The 23,151-nt window shown below is 38.6% G+C and overlaps 1 protein-coding gene across 2 annotated transcripts in view; it reads left to right on the forward strand.

Moving 5' to 3' along the window:
* ctnnbip1 (catenin, beta interacting protein 1) overlaps nt 1-10,435 on the forward strand; it is a 28,203-nt gene extending 17,768 nt beyond the window's left edge. For both annotated transcript variants that reach the window (XM_084721342.1, XM_084721343.1), the window contains one exon: nt 9,499-10,435. In XM_084721342.1, coding sequence (XP_084577468.1) covers nt 9,499-9,557 — 59 coding nt within the window. In that variant the 3' untranslated portion in view covers nt 9,558-10,435. The remainder of the gene's footprint in view (nt 1-9,498) is intronic.
* The last annotated feature ends 12,716 nt before the right edge of the window (nt 10,436-23,151 follow it).

Below are 23,151 nucleotides of genomic sequence, written 5' to 3' on the forward strand. Positions count from 1 at the left end.
CACACTCAAACTGTGAAACAAATATTCTACTTCCATAAAGGAATAAATACCCAGCCCGCAACATGACTCTGTTATGCAATACTGTCGCTTCTTTTTATTTAAACTTTTCCACATCAACAACATAGATAAATTGCACTCAGCTGTTTTGCTTTTTTCTTCCTTGAGCTTAAAATAGTTTCACAGAGCTGACATAACAACAGCACTGCTGACAGGTCTCCCTCACATTCTAGCTGCTGTTTATGGGACATATTCTGCTCATCTATGTTACTTGTGAAACATCTCTCTTTGTTGCTCAAAATTTAGTTTAGCATCTATGTGATAGTCTAGGTTAATGAGTCATATCTGATTATACTTATTTTCCTGATATATGATTTAGTGATTTTGCCCAGTATTGGACCTGATACACTCTAAATTCACTTGTAGTTGATTGAATTTCCTTGTGGTAATTGTACTGGACATAGGTGTGGAGGTAAATAAGGTTTTGCTCTGTCCATCTCACAGTACTGCAGTCAGACAGAAGCCTTCTGTGACAAGCCAGTAGTTTTCCAAACAAAGATTGTTTGTCTGTGTGTGTGATCTTATATCATTAATGTGCCTGCCCACATACCCTCTTGCCTCTTCCTGGTCTGGTCAATCTCTGCAGCAGACACTGAGATGGTAGCTTTAGTTGTTTTTTTTTTTTTCTTTACTTGTTAGCTGAAGTTATATTTTCCAATTGTGAGCCAGACAATTTAAAGCATAATGTCTTACGGTATGAACCAAATTAAAATTTGCTTTTGAAAAATATCTAGTTTGAGTTATAGACATTAAGTCCATCTTTATTTCTGCTGCTAATTGACAAAGCTTTTTTTCTGCAGCATTATTCAAAAGCTGACCTCTTCTCCTGCACAGATGGAAATAGTGCAATACTGGCTTGGTGATAGTTGTAATAAAAAGCACACAGTTTTCTATCTTTGCTGCTCAGCTAGCTGTTTTAAGAGTAATAATTTAGAGTGGATGACTCACCACTTCCACCTTCTCAAGTAATACAATTTAGTCTGCTACTTGAAAGGTTTCTACAATCTTTTGTCACCCCTTATACAAACTTGCATTATTTGGATTTTGTTAAATTGGAAAAGCATTGAGGCTATTAGTGCTGGAGTCACTATCAGAGGTCAGATGGCTCCAACCACAGAGATTTTTCAGCCACTCTCCAACCACAGCAGTTTGAAACAGAGGATGGTTTGACCATGCTGATGCAGGTGGCTCTGATACTAGTGTCCTCAAGGAGTCTCAGCGTAGAGCAGTAGTGTCACATATCAGACATGGCCTCATTGATTGAGTTGTAGCACGCTTAGAGGGCGCCGAGAGCATGATGACGTAGTGTTGGAGACGCACTTGGGTATTGATTATTTGAAGTCAAGGCCAGGCTGTATTCAGGAAATGTTAAATAGAGGTGTTGGTGTGAGAGCTAATGTCACCAGTATCATTGCTATTGTCAGATTAGCATATATCATAGCATATACCATCAACAAACTTGTTGATGTTCCAGTCTGATTTATCCTGAAATGTTTACATCACATCTGATCAGGCTGATTGGAAACCCAGAATCTTTCGCCAAATCTGGTTACTCAACAAGAAACAAGAGAAAACCAACTCAGGGGCTGCCATTCACATTTCTTTTAAGTCTATGGGTCACTGAATTTGCATTTCAGATAGTTTTAATTGGCTGATTACCATACATGCAAATGCAGATTTTTGTTTTGCAATTTTAATCAGGCCAAAGAGGAATTCTCTGCCAAAGACTTTGGAATTAAGACTACATACATACACATATATATACATATATATATATATATATATATATATATATATATATATATATATATATACACCTTGATGTAGGTGAAATTTGGTGGCACAGAGGAATGGAAGACAGTGGGTGAGCAGGACTTTGCATGCCATGTGTAAATGTTGTTATTATGATTGGAAATGAAGTGTGAGCTCATTAAGATGGTGCCTTGGTTTTAGGTTTCAGTGTAAATTCCCATTGTGGTACAGAAAGCTTTCTGTGGCACAGTATTTACAGCATAATATAGAGAGTATGAAGTTTTGTCTTTACAATCAGGCTGTTGTTCTTCTCCCTTTAATTCTCATATTATTCACGGCTTTCTATAACTGACATCATGTCACTTTAAACAATACAGTTTGTCAGACCCACACATAAAGCCAGCAGTCTCAAGACTTGTTATCCTGTCTGTCTGATTTGATGAAGAAAGTTTACTCCTCCTCCCAGAAGGACGTCTGAGGGCCTCAACAAAAGAGGATAGAGGAGGAGGCGTTGCCATAGCAACTTTAGTTGTCCCAGGAAAGCCAAGCTTCCCTGTGGGCTTTGGTGTTGCTGCAGCGTACTGCATCGGAAGATTGGAGCAGGTGACATTAGGGGGCCTGGAGGCAAGCTGGAGTGCTAATTACACAGCCAGAGTGTGATATTCCAATCTCTCTCTGTCAGTATCAGAATTATGGCTTCTCTTGTTTCAGATATTACTGCAGCCTGGTGCAATCAATACAAGATCTTGTTTCTTTTTGTCTTTTTAATCATGTATTGTTTAAACCTGCTTTTTAGAGTGAAAGCCATGTGACATGGAACAAGAACCTGCCTTTGTTTGTAGACTCAGCCAGGGCAGAGTGGCATTGATTCTTACTTTATCCTGTTCCTCACTGCAGCATAAATCAGAGCTAGACACTGAGATTCATGAAGTACCAGGTCTACCTAACCCACTGAAACACAGAGGCTTCCTTAAATTCACCTTCATCTCATCTGTGGCTGTACAGACAAATGCTAAAAGATAGATTGTCAATGTGGATGTGCTGACTCAGCCAGTGTTCAGTGAAATCTACTCTGTTGAGCAACAGAAACCAAAAGTTAAATAAAACTGATTTTCTGGACCTTCCCCCTTAAAGTCTACAGCTTTATAATCTAATTTACTTTCTGGATATGGTCTATAAAATGTCAAATTAATTCAATTCTTCTTTAAAGGATCCATTTAGAGGAGAAAAATGACTCAGAAAACAGTTTGCGCTGCTTAAACTGCATTTCAGAGCTCGTTAAATCTCTGAAATATCACCGTGTGGAATGAAAAACAAACTGTTGCAGAAATGTGATAGCCTCCATGGACTCAGGCATTTGCATATGTTGTGTACTTAATTATACTTTTTTAGATTTGCACAGCACACACAGAATTGATGGAAGACACTGATGGAACACACTTTGGGCCACTTTTATCTTTTGTAATGCTATCACAAACATTTGGCTGCAGCTCATTAAACAAATTGACATTAGACAAATTCATTTAAATTCCTAGACTCTCTTTAAACCTTAAATTGACCAGGAAATATATGAAAATACATAATTTCTTTTAGAATGACCAGCTGTCCAAAATGGCAATATGAATGCAGTATGAGGTGCAGAGTCCTGAGCTTAAATGTACCTGAAATATTCTTGTGAACCCAGAATTATCATTTAAATAAATAAAAAGTGATGACAGAATAAAAGAAAGTAAAAATGTGATTTCAAAACTGAGTTGAAAACAAGTAGTAGTTTGCTGACATGTTGAGCTGGACCACACACACTCCCATGTTGTGTGTGTCGTGCTTCTGAACCCGCCCCTGCTGTCTGTTTCATGGGGGGGTGGGGGTCTTTATCCTCTCAGCTGACCCTGCACAGATTGTGACCTCAAATGCTGTCGCTGCTCTGACTAATAACTCAGCTCTTCATCACTGTAACACTGGAGTCATCATATGGCTGCTGTTTCTCTGTTTATTCAGACAGGGGGGAGTCGAGGGATGTAGCATGGTGCCTCCAACTTCAAACAAACTCCCTTTGGGTTTATTTCACAGCTCTCTTATCATTAGAGGTCTCAGCTGAATGTTTTTTTTGTTTTTTTTTTTGTTAATTTCAGGCTACCTTTTCTCAACCACATATTGATTTCTAGTCTCTCAGCAGTGTGAAGTGATACTTTGTTTGCTTATGAATTAGTTCCAGTGAAGAAATGGATGATGAAGCTAGGGCAACTGGTAATTACTTAATCACTGATCTTTTTTTATATATGTATATATTAAATGTTTTACTGTTATATCTATTAGACCACAGTCATGCCCTTGCGAAGGGAGTTCATACAATGCTGATGCTGAATGCTTAAGGCCCACCTCTATCATGACAAAAAAAAGGAGTAAATAATTATGCTGTTCTAAATCCAAATTTAATGTATTTAGGGTTCAATATTTCTTCACCACACATTTTGGGGCTTCTACTGGTGCAGAGTTGTCTTTTACATCACTTTTTTGTTTCAATTCATGTTGTGTAACTGCATCTGAGGGAGCATTAGCTAGCTAACATTGGCCAAATATTTGTCTCTACCTGGTTATGTGTGTGTTGTGTTGTGATGGCGTGATATTCAAACATTATTGGTCACTGAAATTCTTGAGCACTTGTAGATATAAAAATAACTAACTTTGTAAGTTGTTAGATTAAAAAAAATAACTTTAATCTATCCCTTTTGCAGCACCAATGCCTATTTGAAAACAAAAAACACTCTTGAAATAGTTATACATTTACCTTTGTCTTCTTTTCCTGGAAATACCATTTCTGCATTGGATGAGGGGGCTTCTCTTACTTTGAAAGTGTTTATGGAGGACAAATCAGATGCTGTGTCTGTTGTTGCTGTTATTTATGTAATCCACCGTCCGGAGTCGCTCTTCATACCCTTGTCAGGACGAGGGAGGAGGGGATCAGTGTACAGAGAAGGGAGGGGCAAGAGCTGCAGCTAAACAGCCTAAAAAATCTCTGCTCATAGGCAGCAGCAGCAGCAGCCTGCCATCCTCTGAAGCAGTCTGATTTTATCTGTCGCTAGGCAACAGCTTTGAGGGACCTGACGTTTCCATCGTGTTGGCTAGAGCTTGTTTGTGTGTGTGTGCGTGTATTGTATGTGTGTTTATGGCAGGGCGAGGCCCAAAATGACTCTCAGGCAAAGTGCTCAAGTAAAACAGATATAGCCCAGCCATCCACTTGGCTCTGTTGGAAGTATTTTGAGAACATTTCTCCTGGTCATTGGGCTCGAGTTACACAGTGTCTGACACGTCCTTCCTCTGAACTGCCCAATACACAAGGGTGAACTCCCTCACACAACCACAAAATGATTCAGACTGGCATTTATTGTGAGAAATGGGTGTTATTGCAAGTTCATGCGCCAAAACATCATCCTGAACAGCAGTGCTATTCAGCAGCAGTGCAGTTCAGGTCGAGCTCCCTATTGTGTGATATTACATAATTGTCTCTTGTTCAACCATTATTATCCGTACGTGCTGTCTCAAAGCAGATGAGATTTATGTTATTAACTGAAGTCGAACAGCATGTCTCTTTCAATATTTTTTTTATCACTCTGTCTCTCGTTTCCTCCCTCAGTGCTGCTTTTGCCTATTGGTTTCCTCTTTGCCATAGCCTCATTTGGTGAGCCAGTGAGCTCCCACGGGAAGAAGAACTTGAAAATTCACATTAAAAGGCGCCCTCCCCCAAAAGTCTCAATCTTACAGAGCTCACGGCGACCTGAATAGAAACACGCTAATTATCTCCCCCGCAGAGATAGCCAAATGAAACACGAAATTCAGTGTTTGGAGGGTCTGTGCTGTCTGATGAGGAGGGTCCGCCCTTTGTGCCAAATACATGCAGCAGCGCTCAGTCCCTGGCCTACTTTCATATCTCTACAATAATTAAATCTAACAAGCACTTGAGGGCTGTGAGAGTTTTTTTTTTTTCTTTCATAGCAGACAGACGTGCTCAAGGTGCCGTTAGGAATTCTTCTCAGCCCTCTGTGAAGGTGTGGAACATGGTGTTAATGATATTTTTGTGATCATAGCTTGTCAAATGTTTTATTTCAGTGCATGATTGTGCATACTGCAGGTTCTGGTTCTTGGTTGTCATTTGCCCCACTCGTTTTTAAAAGATGTGTATTTGATCAAATGTTTGAGGACACTAGAAATGTTGCCATATGTACTTTGTGTTGGCATGTATTCTAAAATCAATTTATTGCCATTATCAGGAAGTAAATGCAGTTCACTAGGCTAGCAAGCATGATAGTGCAAGGGGAATTTTACTACTTTCTCCTCCTCATCTGGCAGAAGCTCCTTCAAAAATAACTCCTTTGCCCAGGGGCCCCTTTTACAAAATAACGGGAGGCCAGTGGCTGGTTAATAAAACAACATTAATAATGTTATTTATCAGATTGATTAAATTAATAAACATTAAAAGGCCCATGATTAATCTTTCTTTAAAATTCTTTATTTTCAAATTACCTAAATGTAGTTGATGCAAGGATTGACAGATAAATCAGTGTCCAGTTACATAAAACTACTTAGGCTAAGGTTTTCCTCAAATTTTCATGGTTTAGGAAAAAATGACTTGCATGAAATCATAAGGATTTCCTTAGGATGTTGTAAGGGAAAACCTTTAATCTCTAAGGCTTCACGCAAACTCCTCGGCTTAGGGAAATATTTTGCTAAAGGAATAAACCGTTTGCAACTGGGCACCTATATTTTATTGCATTTATGACTGCCACTTTTATTTATTTATTTATGTATTTATTTATTTATTTATTTATAGCATAAACTGATCCTAACGGGGAAGAACACATAGTACATTTAAACCTTTGTGGTATGAGATACTCATTTCATACCTCAATACATCCCATCATCATACCATGAAAATGGCTTCCACATAGCATCCTTTTGGGGGCCAGATTAGGCCCATAGCCACCAGTTGAGTCTCTGATCTACAGACTGAGTCAAATTATAACAAGTCCTTGTATTTTTGCTTTTATTTTGAAGCACTCTGAATATGAAGTGTGCTATACAAATTCACCTGATTTGACTTACTGGAAAATGAGGCCTATATTGAAGAACAGTATTTTATCTAATCTTACTGAAAGTATTATCGAAAAATGTAAATTTGTTTATCAGCAAAAAACTGTCTCAGCAGGTGTTGGCAGGCCCAAATGACTTGATGAATCACAGTTGGCAACAGACTAATGAATGATTCCTTGTTAAACAACAGCTAGCTCACAAAGTCCCATTGTGTATCTGGCAGGATCCATTAGTTGACTCAACCCAGATGAGACTGTAATTATCGACAGTCCTCATTAACTTGGTAAAAGTGAAAGAAGCACAAAAGAAGAAGAAAGAAATCAGACCTTTTACGGTATAGATAATTTTAGTCTGTTTTCTTTGGGCACATTGATTCTTTTCTCCACAGCTTAGTGAGGTTAATATCACCAGCTGTAATCTAGTTTTGTTTACCCACAGATGATCTTGTGCCTCACAGCACTGAGTTGAGATTGAACTGTGCTGAAGCCTCAGATCTAAGTGTTATCATGACAGAGCAGGATGCTGCCGTCAGCGGGCCCCTCTTTGTGTTACAGTATCTCCTGTCAGGGTACTCTGATGGCAGGCACTGGCTCTCCACAACAGGTGAACATGGCAATAGATGAAATTACCTGAATGCACGAAGAGGATTTTCATGGCGGCGTATTCCCTCTCGGCTTTAGAGTCACAGCTGACAGGATTTACAGGATACTGACAGGATCCAAAAACCTGGAGAAAACTCAGCTCGTGTCACACTTCAACCTAAAATTCGTTTTGGGTGATCAGATCATAAGTGGATGGTTGAAAACATGTTGACTTGCCACACAGTCCAGTGATCAGAACAACATTGAGAGAGGTCTAGAATTCCTGTAGGCAGAAAAGCAAATAAATTTGTGATTAAACTAAACTTGTTTGTGTGCACAAAACACAACAAATATCCCAAATTGTTTTGGGTACAGCTGATTTGCCCATTCAGAAAAAGCCGGCTGACCTCCATAAATCCATACCTGAGTAAAGGTCCTCTTCTCAAACGATACATGCCTGAGACCAAATATATAATAATATCTGAACGCAGATTGTGTATATTGTGTGTTTCTGTAAATGAAGATTCATGGTTCATTAGTTTCGTCTTACATTTAAGCAGACACTGCCCATTACAGGTCACACCTAGTATCAATATAAAGCAAATGTATGAGACATTTTCTGTTAGTCACTGTAGTAAATAGGATTGTTCTGTGCTGGACAACACCTCATCTGTCCAACTAATTAACTTATCAGACACATTTAGTGAGTCAATAAAAAGTGTTTTTTAGGGCTGATACAGTGATGTAATTTCCCCTGCGGTTATTTAACAACGGTGTTGCCCTTTATGATCAATGAAGTGATTTGGTGCCGTCATGCTGAGTGTAATGTTGTCGGTGGATCTCACCCCACTGCCCATAGGGCAACTTTATGATCTGAGCAAACTAGCTGCTGGTTGTTAGTCATAGTTACACAAATGAATTCCTGTAGTTTGACCATTTCCTTTTCACATGTAGCTACTCTGATACCTCCAGCACATGTCTATCAAGTGAATTTACATAGAGCAGCTAATGAACCTCGTGTTTTAGTATAAACTTTCACAAAAAAAAGGGGGGGGGGGGGTTATTGGCATCCCACGTACTACTCTGGTTATTTAGTTGGCTTCAAAAGAGGCTTAACGTTCACGCAGTTTCTCTTGATTGTTCCACGATATCACAGCATTAGTCCAACATCACCTCAGCCTGTGCTAGGAGTCACACTGGTTTCTTAACATGTGAGCACATAGTCCAACAGGTTAACCTAAGAAATAAACAGTAAAACAACAAAACATGGCAAAACTTACAGCTTCCATGTTTGAAGTCATGTCACGGACAGCCGGTATCGATCCATCCATGCTTGAACCATTACTGGCCAACGTATCGCTTGTTTATTCATTTATTTTTTTTAAAGTTTTAATTCATTCATTTAACACACAGTAAGTGTAAAACAAGAAGGTTCTAGCCTTGAACATAGCAGCTCACGCCACACAAAATAACCTTTTACTATTCAGAGGCTCCCGATGATCTGGCTGGCAGATCATCATATTTTAAAGCATTCATTTCCAACCCTGCTTAATTGTCTTATATTTAGACCAAAACTACACATTACAGGTCATACCTAGTATTGATGTAAAGGTAAGATATGAGCCATTTCCAGTTAGTCATAAAAGCAACTGTGGTGGACATGAACACCTCATCTGTCCAAATCTCTTACTAATGAACTTATCAGACACAAGTGACACCAGTGAGTCAGCTGGAATCAACGTAATTTCATTAGCTTCTAGATTATGTCTTGATGTATCATCTTGAAAATCTACAATTTGTCTGTTCGGTATGTTTGGTTTATATTTTAAATCAGATTTTGACTTCTATAATACATCAACTTTAAAACCCTCATTGCTAACATCTACAACAGTTAACAGTAAATTAGATTGTCCAGTTTTGCAGACCTGCACCTGTCCCTCCCAGACAGTCTTCATAATTGAGTTAAAGCTTTAACTTATTTGGAGGACTTACCTTACATTATTCTACTGTTGGTTCTCAGGTGCAGAGGACGTGGTGATGGCGTTCTCACGGTCAGAGACGGAGGATCGGCGCCAGTGACCCTTGGCCCCCCACCCCCCTCATTCCGCCCCTCTGCATCCCACCCCCGTCCCGTCCCGCACGTGATCCATGACAACCCAAACTCCACAAACACGACACTGATGAGCTCAGGAGAGGAGGGGCACCTGGGAGGGATGGAAGAGGAGGGGAAGAGACACTAGGAGATGGCTGCCTGCCTCTGCCTTGCTCTCTCCCAGCCTTTTACTACTCCCGACTCCTCCTCGTACAAGCTGGCACACCATTACCTGAGATGCACTCAAGTGCTTCACTGTGGGTTGAAGCCTTGGCAACGAGGCGGTCAGTGAAAACACTCACAGATTGTGTGGATGAATATCAAATGTAGTTTCTTTTCTTTTTGATTGTTTATTTTTGGTGGGTGGGTTGGTTTTGTTTTGTATTATTTTGTCTGTGTTGAGACTTTAGGCAGTGTTACATGTTATATCTGCTGTGGTCGCTGGAGGAATTGACCAGTCAGCAGCTGATTGAAGCAAAGAGAAGTATAGTTTTGGTCAAGCAGCGAGTGTGATGATTGATCGTGTTAGGGGAGAGATTTTAATTATTTCTGCTTACCCTTATGGGGCTGAAATTGTTTTTGATTTAGCTGTTGTGTTATAAAGGCTTTTGTATTCTGTCACATGAGGGGCCTCATTTATAAATATTTTGTGTGTACAAAAGGAGGCACAAAAGATGTGCACGCCATCTCCCACACAAGCAATGTAGTAAAATAAAATCTAATGTATTCATTTTTCTCTGTGACAAATATTAGGGCCACATTTTTTTTTTTATTATTTAGCATTTTGAGAATGAAGTCGAAACGGTATTTCAACTTAATTCTGGACATTTTGAGTTTTCTCAAAATGCAAAATAAAAGAAATCTTCCTTCTCCGATTATATTATTCTGATTTGGCATTTCAAATTTATCCTCAAAAATGCATAATACAAAAAAATCTTCTCTTCTGTTTTTTTCCCTTATGCCTGACCCTAATACTCGTCGTACTTCTCAGACAGGTAGTATCACTCTATATCAAAATCTGCTCTGTTTATCACTTTTCTGCAGCAGAAAGTCACTTGTAGAACTCAGACATCCGACACAGTCATCAAGTGCAGTGACATGAGTTCCAGTGACCTCTGGCTCTGTTTCTTTGCAAATATGAGCTACAATATGTTTTTTCTGTATCAATCATGCTATTTTAGTTTTAGTTCTGATCGTCTCTTTAATCAATTAAACCAGAACTATGAACAAGACAAAACAGTCTAACCAGGATGGGAAATAAGCATCAGCCAGCAGCCAAATGCTGGTAAATTCTGAACATATTTTAAGATAAAGATTTAAAAAATAAAGTGGCCGGATGCAAAATAATGATTTTCTGTTGAGTAGCTTGTGGATTTGAACATTTATTTGTCAGTGGCTGGTAGATGGTCACATTTTAAAAAGTTAATTTCCCACCCTGAGTTTAACCGACACAAAATCTACAATATTTTACACTCCGTAGTATTTCAACTTGCATGTTTGTGTTTTATTCGTATACACAGATACTATAATGACCTGCAAATTGATGTGTATATTAACACTCGCACTGTTTTTTTATAAATGAGGCCCCTGTTGTTCTTCTGCTGCTTTATTTTAAAACCATAGGCTGTTGAGAGTGCAACAATGCTTTTCTCTTGAGGAAAGCACAAGAATTTAAAAACACTAGCAGATATAATCACATGAAACACAGGTGTACACATTCTCCCCAAACACATAACTGGCTTTGGGTTATTGTGACAATGTAAAACCTTTTTTTATTGTACAGATAGTTGGGAAAATACAATAATGACTTGATTGTGCCAATTGTATTTTTTTGTTGTTTTTTTTTAATCTGTAAGATAAAAATTAACATGAATAAGAAAATCGATAAGAGACGAGCTGTAGTTGTAATTTATTGTTTACTGAATTGACTTCCTCCGACACATCATTAAAGATGGAGAACCAGTAGATAGTGAAAGCCTAACATGAGTCGCTTTTTAATATCATCAGCGGTGACACTAAAATACACACAAACTCTAATTTTTAACTACCTGTAACTAAACACGTGAAGCCAAACATAAGAACTGTGTGCTATCTCTGACTGTACTGTATCTCTTGCACTATTATCAGTGGGATATTTGCAAAAAATACATTTTGATATTTAGCACAGAGATTCTATGTTTGTTTCGAAGGATAAAAGAAAACTTTGTAACCTTGTTTTTATTCCTTCAGTGATTTGGAAAAAATACCTTCTCTGTGTTAATTGACTCAACTGGAATAGCTCAAACGAATATTTGTTAACAACAAACATGTTTTTCTAGTGACATGCTCAATATTTAATGTGTTTTACGTACAGTTTGTTAACTTGTATAACTTAAAAATAATTGTAACGTAATGTTTTGAAGCCAAGCATGTCTGCCTCGTGGTTTATAATGTTCATTCAAGCGGGGGGCCTTTGAAGCCTCACCACAATGATGACCATTGTTTGTACATTCTTGACGTTTGTGGAAGCTACTAGCTCTTTTAAAATGTTGACGAAGAAAAAAAAAGAACAAATCATTTCTCAATGGGTAAAGTGTTATCCATTTTATCTTGTTGGCAATAACTTCTATTTGAATGTCCTCAGCAATCATCGCATTGTAAACCGCCAACAGATCTGTCACGCTGTCCGCCTATGACAAAGACATTTTGTCTTTTAATGTTTACTTTTGTTTTAAAACATTCTTTATTTGTCTATGCATTGTTTTTTTTTTCTCTAAAAGGCGTCTTACTGTACATTTTACCTATCAGGGTTGTTCTGCAGCCTTCATTCAAGTCGTGGATGAATGTCCGTGTGTGTGAGTGCGTGTGTGTGTGTGATCATTGTTGAACTTGCTACAGGTTTTGATTTTCAGCATGCTATTGAGTTTGACTAGGATCGATATGTCTTTTTACTGTGATGACCTGACGTTGCCTAATTGTCCTCTTTTTTTTTTTTTTTTTTTAGTTTTTTTTGTGTGTGTTGCCTTTGTATTTTATTTTCCTCTCAGTCGACATTGATTAGTTGGTTTTGTTTTGTATGGCTGCTGACCATGTCTTGACTTAATGCTTCCAAATCCTATACCAACTGAACCATTAAAGATATTTTAAACAGTGAAAAGTTGCCTTTTCTTCTTCTTAATAAACTGTGAACTCGGAGATGAAAAACTTCCTTTAACAGCTCAGACTGGCTGCCTGTCTTGAGATGGGGCCTCATGCTGGGCACCGGGGGAGAAAATTCTGCAGCAAAGTCATAATGCGGATAAAATCATAGCTTCTTTGTTCCTCTTATCATCTGCATGTACAGAAGAAAATTATCTTTTCGTTCTGTCTGTTTAGTGAAAAATGCAGTTTGTATACAAAGACAAGTCTGTATATTTGATTAAATCAGGAGTCTTACGATCTTGGAAGCTGCAGAGGACAAAACAATCTCTACTCAAAGTCCACTTACTTGTTTGTACTTGGGCTTTTGAACATATCTCTGTCTCATTTGCTCCAGTGACTGTAAAAGTTCATACCTTCCATTATTTGAGCAACTTCACTCTGGGCTCACTCACTCACTTGTTCTAGAATTAATGAATAAATAGATTTCTGTTTTATTTTTATGTCATGTCTGGTGGTTTGCATGACCTATAGCTTTCACAAACAACAACACAAGCATTACAACATGTTGACTCACCATCATCTACCAGAACAATAAAACCAGGCTAAGAAATAACCTTTTAAAATGTGAACGTCTATCAGCCACTGACCAATAAATGTTCAAATTCACCAGCCACTCTGTTGTAAATCATCACTTTGTGTCTAAAATCTACCAGCGACTTTGCTAAATTACCAGCAATTGACTGGTGGCTGGTGCTGAAAACAACATCATCCAAACATTTACGCAAACATGAACAAAACAAAATCATCAACTTTCCACAAATGTCACTCCAGATATGCCGCAAAAGAAATATAACAAATACACAAGCACACAAACAAATTTAAACACAAGGCACAATACACAGATCCAAACAAAACAAAAGCTGCATCTACATCCATTAGTGCCAAACACTGTAGGCCTGAATTTGATCCAGCTCATAAACAAATAGTCTATAATAGAATAAAGTGAGCTGCTGGAAATTTATCTATCAAATGTTAATTTTCTCCTCTTTTCCCCATGCTTTAGAAAGATGCTTTGAAAATGCAAAAACATAACCAAAAAGATATTCAATTAAAGCTTGTTTATTATTAATTAAGAAAGCTTACAAAAGTGAAAAATATAAATATAATTTTAACAGTCAGAGATAACTGTGTGCACTGTTAATATGTGGTGTATTACCACAACATCTTGGTGTAACTGAAGATAAAAATGATTTCATTTTGTATTGCCCATTACATTTATGCCCATTCATTATTTACAACAAATATTTAAAAAGTTCATGTTCCTGTAAAGCAGCAACATGTTTCCTTCAGGGCAGTTTGTAAAAGACCTTTAAAGGTATTCAAAGATGGAAGTTCTTCTAAAGAAATGGTATTTTACAACCCAGGCCCAGGGTGCATAAAAAGAAAAAGCAATTTTATCAAGTTCAGAGTGCACCCTGGGGACATTTAAAAGAATCTGGCTTGAGGATCTAGTGCCATAGTTGCAGGTGTGAAGAGGAGGATAAGAGGTCAGATATATATGTGGGTAGTTTACCTAACACTGTCTTGACCGTAATATAGACAACAGATGAAGTTCCCCAGCTGTTACGAATTTTGAGAATTACTCTAGAAGCCAAAACACAAAGTTTGAACTTTGACACCTGAGCAAACCTCATTTGCTGATGAGTACTATGATCTGGTCAAAAGCTCCAAAACAAGTGAGTAAGTGGACCTTGAGTGGGGGGATAGTGAGTTATGTGTTCCAACTCAGTATCACGCCAAAGCATGTAATAGACCCACCGGTCAACCGTGACAGTGTCATGTTTTGCCTCAAGTACATGTGTTCTCATTCACACCAAGTTAGCAATGATACATATGCATTGTCTGGTCTGACTGTCAAAATAAAGCAACCTGGATGAGCCCCCAACTTGTTATATTCCCCAGTTTTGTCTAGGAGATGAAAGGAGTAACAAAATAAAATCCAGGAAAAAGAATGTACATAAATGTAGTTCTTTCCTCTTAATAATGTAACTAAAGGGATTCACAAAAGAATCTAAGAATGCAACTGAAAACTACTTTCCAAAAGGACGGACGTGACAATTATCTATGATCAACAAGTAAAATGCAAAGCCCTAACGCTACAGTGCTAGCAAGCACACTCCCTCCAGAGACAGAGTCAAGATAGTCAGGTTTTAAGAAACAAAACTACTTCAGTAAACACAATAGTTTTGGGTTAGACTAACAAATTCAGTCAACTTTGACTATTTGTCTCACATGAGAATCAAACCCTTGTCCGCTGTGTGAAAGTCCTGTGTGTAACCAGACTTTCTCACGCGTTATACTATGTTCATCCTTTACTCCCGTCATTTTCACCCCTTCACATATGCATGAATCCACATCTAAGTGAGACAAAACCTGACCCTGACAAAGTATCCTCAGGTGGGTTGTCAGGACTACGAGACCAGGCTGTTCGTTCTCGTACATTCAAACACACATTACTTTACATTCACTGACATTTCAGCTCTGCTAAGACTGACAGCAGTGACACCTTATGCTGTGGGATTTGTGACATCCTAACTGCTGTAAATCTACTTGTCACATAAAAACACCACCATTTACCTTGTTATCTAACGGTAGCCAGCCTCAGCCCCTCGCACTACACGTTCCTGTCAGGTGTTCAGGCAGATGTTTAAATTGGGCGCTGTCTGGTCATCAACTTGGAAATGGGGCTCCATGTTATTCCTGTGCTAATGGTGAGCATCTGTTCCCTGTTCCCATGCCGTCTCTCACAGATGCATGAGAATCCTGCGATTTAGAGGCAGCGAGCTCTGGGAATCGAACGCCAGCTGTTGGCAAAGTGTTCGTGCACCACTTAAGACTGTAGCTGTCATTTACTGACATTAAAACTTAAATTCCTCACCAGAACAAGTTGATCAGGCTGATGAGTAGTCCAAATTTAGTTTTAGATCCTGGCGTGAGGATTATGTATCAACATTATCTTCCTCATCACAAAACAGATTTTTTTTTTGTGAGTTAACAACAATTGCAATTATAATTTTTTAACTAGAGCTCTTAGACTCCATAGAGGAGACTCACTTTGTGTGCTGCTGTCTGAAATGTAAACAAAGTACAGCATGTGACAGCAGCACATTTCTCCTTCCAAACACCACATAAGCTCCCTCTCGCACTGTACACGTGAGCCTGACGTTGTGTTTATCCCATGTCAGACAGATCAGACCCACAGCAGCAGCGTCTGTGCACCAGCCAGCCGATATCTGCCACCAGCACTATCACATCACGTTATGCAACAGTGTGTGTGTGCCCAGACAGCATGCTGTACTCTGTGCTGAGTGTCCACACAGGACAGAACATCATCACTTTTAATTTAATTTAATTTAATTTAATTTAATTTAATTTAATTAAGTGTTTGGGTGGTCAAATTTTGATGTTCGACATGCAGCTAGTTGGGTGACACTGAAAGAGTTCTCCGTGCAAAATCTATCTTTTGAGTATCAAACACTGATTCTCTGCAGGCTGGAAAAAAAGGCTTGCTCCTTTACAGAGAACAGTGTCTGTGGGCTGCTTCAATTCATGTCAGTAACAATTGAAGGAGACAGAAATGGGGGGGGAAAAAAATCAAAATGTCCCAAACCACTCCTGCAGCATCATCTACTTCTCCTCTCTCCATTCAGTATTTATCAAATTGATGTTATGGCTAAATATAGCCAAAGATGCTACAGAGCTTTGGAGTTTGGATGAAGGTGACAGAATGGCACATTATCGGTGCCATATTTGGGCATAAATATGTCTGCACATATGGATCGATAGCAGAGACGTGATTATTTTGAGTAGTTTGAGGAAATTCTATGAATATTGTGGTACTACTTCCTAATTTTACAAGACAGCAGAGGTTATGTTTGGTTTCTCTCAGTTCTAGGATGTCTATGGGATCATGGTTATGTCAAAAAGGGTCTGTACGAAGACATTTACTAGTTTATGAATCTGGGAAAGTTAGGAAAACAGTCAAATTCCCCAATACTGTATCCCTGAACTCTCCTTTTAATCAAATCACACACATTTAGACTACTCTATGTGATCTCCAGTGTGATAAACAATGTAATATTTTTTCATTTCCACCCACTAAGTGTCTCCAGGGAGGCTCAGTGAGTGGAAGCCTCTGAACTGAACAGCTGACAGCTAAACCCAGAAAGAAGGAGTTGTACTTATTCATTTATTGCTTTTACCCACTTAAAAACTGTTCATGCTCCATAAAAATAGGAAGCAGCATATCACCAGAGAAACCGCCGCTAAGTGTAGCTGCCATTAGCTCAGTTAGCGGTGCAGCTAGCGGCCCTATTGCTGGGTGATTCTGCCCAGATTGTGAGCTCAGAGCACCGGCTGGAGTGTTGGTGTTTCAGACCATAGCACAAGAACTTAGACCTCTGGGAGTAGAGGGTTCTCAGGTCCAGGGTGAGGGGAACCCAGCAGAGGAATACTGGCAGTGAAGGGCGCTGGAATGAGAACCAGAACCGGAGCCTGGCGAGCGGGAAATGGAACTGGCCTCTGACTCCTGTGATGACAAAGACAGGCTCAGGAGATGTGACGCAGGAGAGGAATGGGGGGAGGGGATAACCTGAGAGTTTAGCATGCTAACTTCAGTAGTTATCTCTGCAACATAACACATACTTTCCTAATATGCTGTTGATTAATTCTTCTTTTTTTGTAATGTTACACATTTAAATTCTTTATATTTATATTTAGGGTTGGTGGGATGGAATCTATTTCATCATTGATAGAGTCACCATTTTTCTCCAGTTAAAGGTGGGTTAAATGAAATGAAAAGGAGATGACATGAGTGAGGATCAGGGATGAATCTCAAGCCACTGTGCCTCAGAATGAGATTTATGCACAAAAAGGGGATGTAAGCCTGCTGTTAAGCCAAACAGCAAAACAACTCACACACACTATCAACAAGAATAATCATCATAAGAGCAGCACATTACGCAGCAGTTAGAAAACAAACATACAGTTAAGTCCTGAGTGATCTCTGATGTCTCAGTGAGGGGATAACTGAGATAAACCAGCCAATCCCTCAACAGATGATACAGAAGGTTCATCATGACTTGCCAGAACAGCTTCAGTGCTTCTTTGCATCTTGAACTGAACACTTTTCACCCAAACAGTTTTCCCCTTATTCACTCTTAACATTCACTCATTCAACTTAAGAGTTTATTGTAAGCACAAAACTTTTAAAATGTGCACTGTAAATGACTTTGAGCTGGTTCAACTTAAAAATGTTAGTTAACTGGACTTTTAATTATTGTGAAAACAAGCAACCATGATTATCTTAAAGTGTATTAGAGACACAGCAAGTTTTCATCATATTCATTTTCTTCAAAGAACAAAAAGAAGGGAAGAAGAAGAAGTTAGAAGAACTGGTGTTTTAGTTCTTAAGTGTTCTGACAATAATTACAGGGAATTTTAAGTTGCAGGTTTATAGTTTCACTGGCAAATTCAAGAAAAAATGAATGATGCTTCAAACTTTTGTAAACTGAATACCATGCTCCTCCAAATGATACATTTTTGTAGATAAAAGAATCTTCTATTTCTTGAGCTGAATAAACCATTTAAACCCACTATATTATGTGGAAACTGCATTGTTACAAATCTGAAAATAGGACTGTGTTTCTTAGTTCATGAAAAGCTAATGACATGGAGATGCCCGAGTATAATGTTAAAACATTTTGAGACTATCATTCTGGTATTTAGTCATTATTTTCTAGTATTAGTTTTAGTATTTTCTGCAAGAATCAGGGCTTCGACTCTGGACCTCAACATCAATAACATCTTGACAGAGTTAAAATAAACATAATTTGAAAGTCTGAAGCCACCTGACTCTCCTGATCCTGCACTAAAATAACTCCACCTCATAAATTTGAGAGGAAGGATATAACTTTACAGCACAAAATGAAGGTGATCAGCCCCACCTTTCATCTTCAAAGCACAAAACAAGCATGCGGCGTGCAGCTCCAGGAGCGAGGGAGGCGACTCTCCTCCCTCCCACCTTATGACTCAACATTATTAAGCAAAGCCAGGAGGAATCCAGAGAGGAGGAGGAGGAAGAGGAGGAGGAGGAGGGAGACGCATGCAGGCAGGCTGTGGAGTAATGCAGCACTGCACAATCACTCATAGCTATGCACAAAGCTCTGCAGATACACTCTAGTCCACCCTAAACCTCATGACTAATAGATGAGATTTGCCCTCAGTTCCTTCAATTCACAGCGTCTAAAGCTCTCTTCACAGACAGAAAACCTCCCTTTATGCATCAGATACTCTGTGCTTTCTGTTTTTTTTTATTCCTCTCTGATCTATAATCCTGCAGACACGACTAAGATCAGTCGTTTGCTTGTGCACAGAAGACAGTTATATACAGGAAGTAATATTTTTATAAAGAATATAGAAAACAGACTACTGACAAATGATGGGTGCGTTCCAAGATTCTGTGCAGTTTATCTCAGCCTCATGGCAGCGCATCTCATTAGAAATGGACCACACACTGATTAAAGGACCAGTGTGGAGGATTAATGGCATCTAGCGGTGAGCTTGCAGATTGGAAACACCTTGCCCTGCCCTCCTCTTCCAAGCTAACAGAAGTTATGATGGCTGGGAAGAATGCAAAATTGCAAAATGCCCTATCTAGAGCCCATGTTTGGTTTGTTCCGCCTGGGCTACTGTAGGAACATGCATGCGACATGATGGACTCTGTGCAAGACGTCCTGAGGCCTCTGTAGATGTAAAGGGCTCATTATAAGGTAGCGAAGATACCACAATTCTTATTTTGAGGTAATTATACTCTAATTAAACATATTTATTAATATTATATTGCATTTCTGCCATGTTCTGCCAAAAATCCCCCTAAATCAGAGAGAGAAGCAGTTGGTGTCAGTTTCATGATGACACTGTGATGGTGTGTTTCAAATGCAAACAAACAGTAACATAAACAATTTTTCCTGTTGAGTAGGCTCACCGTAGACTACGGAGCCTGAGAAGTCCCAAATTATGTTGCTGTTTTTCAGCCATGCTGGCAGCATCTTGCCAATATCAGTTGCCAGGTCTGTGTGACAAAAGCAGCCAAATGTCAGATCAACCCTAACCTTAACCCTAACTGTGAAAAGAGCATTAGGCACACAATGTGTATGTCCCAAGTCTGTGTGTGTGAGTTTATTCATAGATATTAGTACATTATTTATGCAATTTGCATGCAATAAAGGTCAGCCCAACCAGTGGACAAAAAATAAATTGCTGCAAGATTTCAAAAGTAGTCCAATGCCACTGGAAAACTGCAGACCTGGCAACCCTGTGTGTCGGCCCCATTGGTCATCATCAGGTCAGAATTTTTAATTTATTCTTTAATGACCACCTATCTTCAAAACTCATGCTAGTCCTATCAGCCTCAGTTTTTTGTTTTGTGCTCATTTGCAAATATTAGCATGTTAACAAGTTGAACTTTGGTATAATATCAGCATATTAGTATTATCAATGAGATATTGTCATGTTAGCATGTTAGCATTAGCATGATACTCAAAGCACTGCTGTGCCAAAGTACAGCCTGAGAGAGCTGCAAGAATGGCTGTTGCCTTATTTTCTTTTTATTCACATTGCATTGACCTTGTTTATGTCTTTGTTGGTCTTTTTTCTATTATTATTTGTTTTATTATAGTTTGATATCTTGGCTGTACCATTTCATCAAATACTCTTGCATCATTTTATACACACATCCTCAAAACCTGTCGGGCCGACGTGTTTGCTGTCTTTGGAAACTTTTTGGGTCTCCGCTAGAATTCAAAACACAGTTCTTTGAGAGTAAACAATACTTGGGTGCACAGCATGAGTTTGTAATAGTTGACCCTGCAGGTCAGAGCAGTTTAAGAGGTCGACAAAAAGAAATGACATTCTCGCTGTATTTTCAGAGGGTTCGGGTGCAGGTGACCCCTCAGCACCTGTGACAGTAGAGGGATAAATTCTGACCACTAGTATTTATATCTGCCTCAAACACCTGCTTCTTTCCATTTTAAGGGACAACAAGTATATTTTGTTTTGCTGTAAGACAGTAAAAACATTTTAGGCCCATAATTCAGCATTTTATTCTGACAGACACCCAAGTTATTCTCCCTGTTGCATTGAAATGACCATCTTAGTAATGAGGAGAACTTTTTCAGTGTTGCACCTGGACGCTCTGAATCTGGACCATGTGTTTGTTTAGCTGCCTTGGGGTCATGAATTTGCTCCTGTGGACCACCTGTGTTACAGTAATCTGATTTTTGTGATTAAAAAAACATGCATCCTATTTTAAACCCATCAACCACTGACCGCCAGAGACTGTATTGGCTGAAACAAAGATTTGACGCTTCCTCTCTGTTTCCCACCTAAGTGTTACAGCACGCTCCTTCTTCCCCTGAAGGCGTACTGACTTCAGCCATCTGCTCGAGCTCTTTCTAGCTGTGATATTGCTTTGACAGACGCTTATTTCCACAATATACTCTCAGGATCAACATACCTGTCCACCTCCAGGATTCCCACTCCAGTGCTCACACTGTGTGAGATTTATTTCCTGTACATGATACAGTGTGTAGGCAAAATGTATGGAGATGTCATCTCTGGTTTTTCCATATGACAAATGTGACGAGGAGAACACCGTGGGAAGAATAAGAAGTGTTCAGTCTGTTGGTAGAGAATACATGGTGTCCAACTTTTGACTTATAGTGCCAAAACTAGAGTAAATCTCAAGACAATATAATCATCTAATATTTGGCAATAATGCACAGTCATATAGAAAATTAATGTAAATCTTAAATTTAACTAAGCATTTTTACTCAAGCACTGTGCTTAGGTAGAATTTTGAGGTACTTGTACTTTACTTGAGTATTTTCATTATGTGCTACATTATACTTCTACTTCACTACATTTCAGAGGGAAATATTGTGCTTTTTACTCCACTACCTTTATTTGACAGCTGTAGTTACATTTCAAAATTAAAATTTTAGATTCAAAACACATTTTACAAAATTCAATTAGTTGAAGATTAAAACAGTGGCTGTTTTCCATTTCTTCCACAGGGTCTAAGAACCTCTCAACTAAGAACCTTTCAGTTCCTTGAAAAGTAGTTACTAGGACTTTTCAGATGATTTCGTTTAAATAATTGTTCAAATCCAGGATAAATGAAATTATCAAATATTTTATTAAATATCTAATTTTAGAGAAACAGTTTAAAAAAAAATTGCTAGAAATTTGTATAGTAGAATTTTGTTTTTCTTTCCTTTATCATTAATGATGTCATGACCCCTCATATTTATCATGTGACTCTTTGGAGGTGCCCAACCCCTTGGTTGGCAACCACTGGTCAAAACTACAGAACTTCACTGTATGAGGTAAATAAGCTCCACTAAGCACTACTACTGCATTGTTTCATTAATATTAATAATCTAATCATGTCAAATTCAATATATGATTTGTAAAACAAGCACTTATGTTTGATACCATAATACTAATCTGCTTTTATTTAGAAAGATTTTAAATGACTGCCTCTAACCTGTAATGGAGTACTTATATATTTATGATATTATACCATAAGGAAAAGATCTGAGTATTTCTCCCACCACTGCCTACAGTATGTGTCAGATTTCTATGATGTGATTTGACAGGTGGTGAAAAGACAAATCCGGGTGTTCTGGAAACGTTACAAATCTATGCTGTGAAAATATAAGCTCACCAAATGTTATAAATATAATTACTGTTTGTGAATATATGAACAAGTTTCCACCGTAGCCTCAAAATATCCAGAGAGGACTGTGAGTGTCTGTCATAACAAACAGATTCTGTCTGTGCCATCAGGCCTGAAGTATGCATCATCATGTTGACTGAAATAAGCATGGGTGACTGCTGTTGCTGCAAGAACAGAATATACTTAGACAGTGTTTAGAGAGGATCCAACTACTACAATAACACAAGTGCTGCAGCCAACTAAAATGGTGCCTCAAACATGAAAGCTTCATAGAGAACAACAATATAAATTCACTTTCTTTGTCTGATGTGTCATCTTGGTAGTTTCTCTTAATATTCTCCAAACTTCCTTTCTCATTTGAATTCACCCAATGCGGCAGGAATCTGAAAAAGCTGAACCTTAAAGTGATAAAAATCCTCCCTGAGGAGGTTGGGGAGGGAATAGAAAGATGCACAGCCAGCAGCACCCCTGGCATTGATTAATGAAACAGACTCAGAGCTCTCAAGTTCAAAGCTGTATCTATTACTCTGTTTCATTTTCAGCAGATGATGGAGTCTGGAAGCCCAAAATGTAAATGCTTCTACATTCTTTAAGTGGCTGACAAATCACGGTGTATTAGTATGATTCATTTCCCATCTGAAACTGTGTTGATTTGAGTACCT

The sequence above is a fragment of the Lutjanus erythropterus genome, chromosome 6, assembly GCF_056507025.1.
Source record: "Lutjanus erythropterus isolate fLutEry1 chromosome 6, fLutEry1.hap2, whole genome shotgun sequence".
Classification (NCBI taxonomy): domain Eukaryota; kingdom Metazoa; phylum Chordata; class Actinopteri; order Lutjaniformes; family Lutjanidae; genus Lutjanus; species Lutjanus erythropterus.